General features: G+C 37.1%; 1 protein-coding gene across 2 annotated transcripts in view; it reads right to left on the bottom strand.

Annotated features, from left to right (window-relative positions):
* LOC113822044 (uncharacterized) overlaps positions 1-5,000 on the bottom strand; it is a 14,404-nt gene that overhangs the window by 1,695 nt on the left and 7,709 nt on the right. Inside the window, exons 2-3 of one of the 2 annotated variants that reach the window (XM_027374554.2) lie at positions 3,857-3,931; positions 1,549-1,675 (exon numbers count right to left, since the gene is read on the bottom strand). In XM_027374554.2, the coding sequence (XP_027230355.2) occupies positions 1,549-1,675; positions 3,857-3,931 (202 nt within the window). The remainder of the gene's footprint in view (positions 1-1,548; positions 1,676-3,856; positions 3,932-5,000) is intronic. The other variant, XM_070118628.1, reaches the window with a different exon arrangement.

Below are 5,000 nucleotides of genomic sequence, written 5' to 3'. Positions count from 1 at the left end.
CTAATACATTAACTATAAAGAGATGCGGATGATTTTTTTGTAGATTGATATTACATTATTAGCTTTATATTGTATTTATTATATATTGTTTAATGCAGGACACTAAACAAGAAAGTTACACAGGAAACACTTAGATCATTAGTCAATGACCCTAGGCACTGTAACTGTAATCTAATATTCATCCGGTTATGATAGTGTATCGTTCAATTTTATTTATATCCGTTTTCTGTATCATCCAATATTTAGAAAACGGCAAAAATGCTGCTAAGAATAAACGGCCAGCCCTGATGGAACTTTCATTCAAAGGTTTTTATTCATTCAAGTTTTGAAATAAGAGCATTTGACTGAGAGTAAAGAAAACAATAACATGATAGGTTTACACAGAACAAGAAAACTAATGAGTATTTTGGAGTTTATATCAATATGTAAGCTTCCTATTAATGCGTTTTCTGTGGTCTGGAGCCAGGAGCACCATCAAAGAAAATGGGTAGAACAAGTGGCGCCATCGTTACCACAGACGAATTTGGAATAACTAGACTGCCAAGGAAGATTATGAAGAACGAAAGAAAATCATTCACGAATTGTGTGTAAACCTATGAACCTCTCGTAAGCCGTGGGTGACCTATACAATACCCAAGAACGCACAAGCAAATGAACCACGCGTCAGTCGCGAATGTAGATCAGGAATTCCCCAGACTTAGGCTGAAATATCCCTAGACTGGACAGAATGCCACCGAAGTTTACAATAACAAACTTTAAATTCTTATTCAAAAGAAAACCATATGTTTTAGTGAAATTATAAGGCAAAGTTGGTGGTATTCTACTCAAGAGGTTTATTTTTCATCTTCATACAGTAATATATTTTAGCATTTTAAGCTTTGGCATCAGTTAAAGGATATAAAGCACCACTGTCTGACTAAAGAGAATCCTTTAGGATCTTAGAAAACAAAAGTGAAACCCTATATGTTGAGTAAAATTAATCTTCAGTAAAAAAATTGCATAACTTTAACTAATAAAAGAATTATTCTGCTGAGTTAGTTCACACTTTACAATTTTCTCTGCCAACAACTTGTTATATGTGAGTAACTATACTGTAGGCTACACTTCGATGCATATGATTATTAATATTTGTTGCAAGACTTTGTGCACACCATATTTTCCCCCAAAAGATGCGCCAATATAAGTACAAATGTTTTGCTCGACTTTTTTTTTCTGAACTATTTACTGTCGTAAGCAAAAATATTATGTGTTCATTAAAATCAGTTGCTGGGTGACGCTTCCACTCACTTCATAAGAAAGTAAGTTAGAGCCGTCCCTCTCTCATGCAATTTTACCTTCACTGAAGACACATTCTAGGCATAAATCCCTAAATTATCACTAATTGTAACCAGAATTCCCCAGAAAGCTCAATTCCCCAGATTTATCCCTAGGTGCGCTAAACGTCTCCCCGGAAGTGGGAGCGCTGGTCCCGAATGAACCAATTGCTAACTAGAGTAAACCGCAGACGACCACGAGTAAACCACAAACCGCACATGAACCGCGCCTTACCCTCGCCTTGGTCACCGACTCCTCCATGATCTCGACGGCGCAACGGCGGGAGCGCGGGACGCAGCGGCAGGAATCTTCATCCACGACACGAAACACTCCCGCGATCCTTGAGAAAGGGTAGTGCGCGCTGGGGAAGAGAGAAGGAATTAAATTAAATGATGAGAAGAAAAAGAAGGTGAAGAAAGAAAGAGAATGGATAAATGAGAGAGAGTGAGTGAGTGTGTGTGTGTATGTGTGTGTGAGGGAGAGAGAGAGAGAGAGAGAGAGAGAGAGAGAGAGAGAGAGAGAGAGAGAGAGAGAGAGAGAGAGAGAGAGAGAGAGAGAGAGAGAGAGAGCAAGCAGTGAAAGGGAAGGGCAAACTTGAAGAAAATATGATAAAGCTATGCTAATGATCTAAAATCTAATTGGTGAAGTTAATCTTGAAATGTACATTAAAATTCGTCTTTACATTGAAAGAGACAGTGAACGAGCTTTATTGATGGGACTTTTTATTTTGTTTTAAGGCTTTCAGTCACATCCTTTTATGCTTTCCCAATAGTAATCTTAAAGCTTGAATATTCTAAATAGTACCTTTTCTTTCTTTCTTATAGCCAAAAACCTGAACAAAATATTTACACACACACACACACACATACACACAAGCACACACACATACACAAGCACACACACATACACACACACGCACACATACACACACACATACACATACACATACACACACACACACACACACACACACATACACATACACACACACACACATACACACACATACAAACACACACACATACAAACACGTACACAAACACACACAGACACACAAACACGTACACAAACACACACACACAAATACATACACATACTCACACACACACACACACACACACACACACACACACACACACACACACACACATACACAGACACACACACACACACACACACACACACACACACACACACACACACACACACATATATATATATATATATATATATATATATATATATATATATATATATATATATGCATACATATATATACATACATACATTCATACTTACATATACACATGTAAATATATATATATATATATATATATATATATATATATATATATATATATATATATATATATATATATGCTTGCTATATATTCGGTTTTCTTTGGTGCAACTTACTTTCACTGGTGCTTTAAAGGGGGTGACTTCGAAAAAGAAATATAGAGTGCATTTTTCGATGATGGTCACGTTAACAAATAGCGCTTACATATCTAGAAAAATAGCTCTGTATATGCCTGGGCAGTTTTATGACGAGAAATATACTTAATAAAATACATGTATTCTATTCTTTATTTCTAATCCATGTAGTTTCGATATATTGTGCATGATTTTATAGATATAAACTTTCTGATTACTTTGATGAGACAAAAGCCTGCTTCCGAACTTGACTTTCATTCCCTGTCAAGAATTCAATAAATTCAATTTTATGAGAAACAATTATGCCTCATTTGCATATCTTACACATGAATTTGAAGGATTCGGGGAAATTACTCTTTAGACAATAATTCCTAGCGCATTAGCTTTGGTGTGTACTAAGCATTTGTCTCTCAGCATCACATATATACGAAATACGTTTATGAAAAATGTGGCTTTATGCATGTTTTTTGTTTCTGTCGCAGGTCTTAAATTTTCTTAAATTTGCCCAATGTACATCTTTGTTCGCGGAAATGTATATATATCTATTACCAGCGGACGCCGTCACGATTCGCTCACTCGCGGATCTTGTTCGGAAATCCTTTGTCAACTACATTAGACTTTGAACTTTGCTGATCGACGCGACCGTTTACTTGTAGAACGAGTGAAACAAACAATTCAGGCTGGAGGTCCTAAAAAGCAATTGGCAAGTCTTGATAAGTCTAAAAAGGGTCATAAATTGCATCAGCTTATATTTGCAAGAATCATTATATATATATATATATATATATATATATATATATATATATATATATATACATATATGTATATATATATGATATATATATTACATATATATGTATATATAATAAATAAAAAAAAAAAAAAAAATATATATATATATATATATATATATGTATATATACATATATATACTATATGTGCTTACACACACACACACACACACACACACACACACATATATAAAGTGAGTGTTTTTGTGTGTGTGTGTGTGTGTGTGTGTGTGTGTGTGTGTGTGTGTGTGTGTGTGTGTATGTGTGTGTGTGTGTGTGTGTTTGTGTGTGTGTGTATGCTTCAGAGCTTTACTTACACGCTGCGATACTGCTGGCTGATGAAGGGAAGCCTCCGGTGCAGGAGGGGCGGCTGCGCGCTCGCCAGAACGGCCCTGGAACACGGACGTTGAGGATGAGACGAAATTCAGAAGGGGCGAGGAGGGGAAAAGAGCAAATGAATAAACCGACTAAAAGAAGAGAACGATAGGAATTCATGGACATTAAGAAGCGGATGAGTAGGTAGGCGAAGAGGAGAGAGAAGCAAATCAGAGAGAAAAGAGAAGTGGGAGGAAAAGTAATACACACACACACACACACACACACACACACACACACACACACACACACACACACACACACACATATATATATATATATATATATATATATATATATATATATATGTATGTATGTATGTATGTATGTATATATATATACATACATAAACACATATACATATATTTTTCATAAATACAGGGTGTCACTAAAGATATATACACACTTTAAATAACTGAAAAGTAAGTGTTTACTCAAAATGTCTACAACTAACAACAAAACTATCTTTTCCAGATTAAACCCACAATTATTAATGACCGCAGTCAGACTAAGCAAGAAAGAGTGATGGATATGCTTATATTTGTGTGTGTGTGTGTGTGTGTGTGCGTATACATAGACCTGAATTGATCTAATAGTAGCTACAGTTCTTTTCCATCAGGCCTCCGAGTAGTAGAACCTGCTTCCCGGACAGATCCACGGATCCCATAAGCCACACTGCAGCAAAGGATGTTACAAAAGCCACTAGGGTAGTAGACATTGCCTCTTCGTTATACGCAGACAGTTGCGATCATGGGAGCCCTAGCCCACGCTTCCCTAGAGGAAGGACACGTGGTCACACATGCAGACTCTAGGTCAGCCACTGATTGTCTACAGCACAGCTTGCTCAACGACATCTACCTCCTGACCACTGTGCTTACCATAGCGCAAAGGAATCTTGCTCAGGGTAGAAGAACCTTCATACAGCGGGTCCCCAGCCACATAGGCATCGAAGGGATTGATGCTGACAGACTGGCCGAAGAGGGCAGGGGTATTCCCCCAAATCCCATGACCATTTACCCAAGCCAAAAAATCTTAAGGCACAGAACAAGCTACTCTCTTGCCGCTACACAGAGAAAGAATTAGAAC

Source organism: Penaeus vannamei, chromosome 42 (assembly GCF_042767895.1).
Source record: "Penaeus vannamei isolate JL-2024 chromosome 42, ASM4276789v1, whole genome shotgun sequence".
Taxonomy (NCBI): Eukaryota; Metazoa; Arthropoda; class Malacostraca; order Decapoda; family Penaeidae; genus Penaeus; species Penaeus vannamei.
The sequence above is the reverse complement of the archived record's forward strand: the minus strand, read 5'-3'. Positions and strand labels throughout refer to the sequence as shown.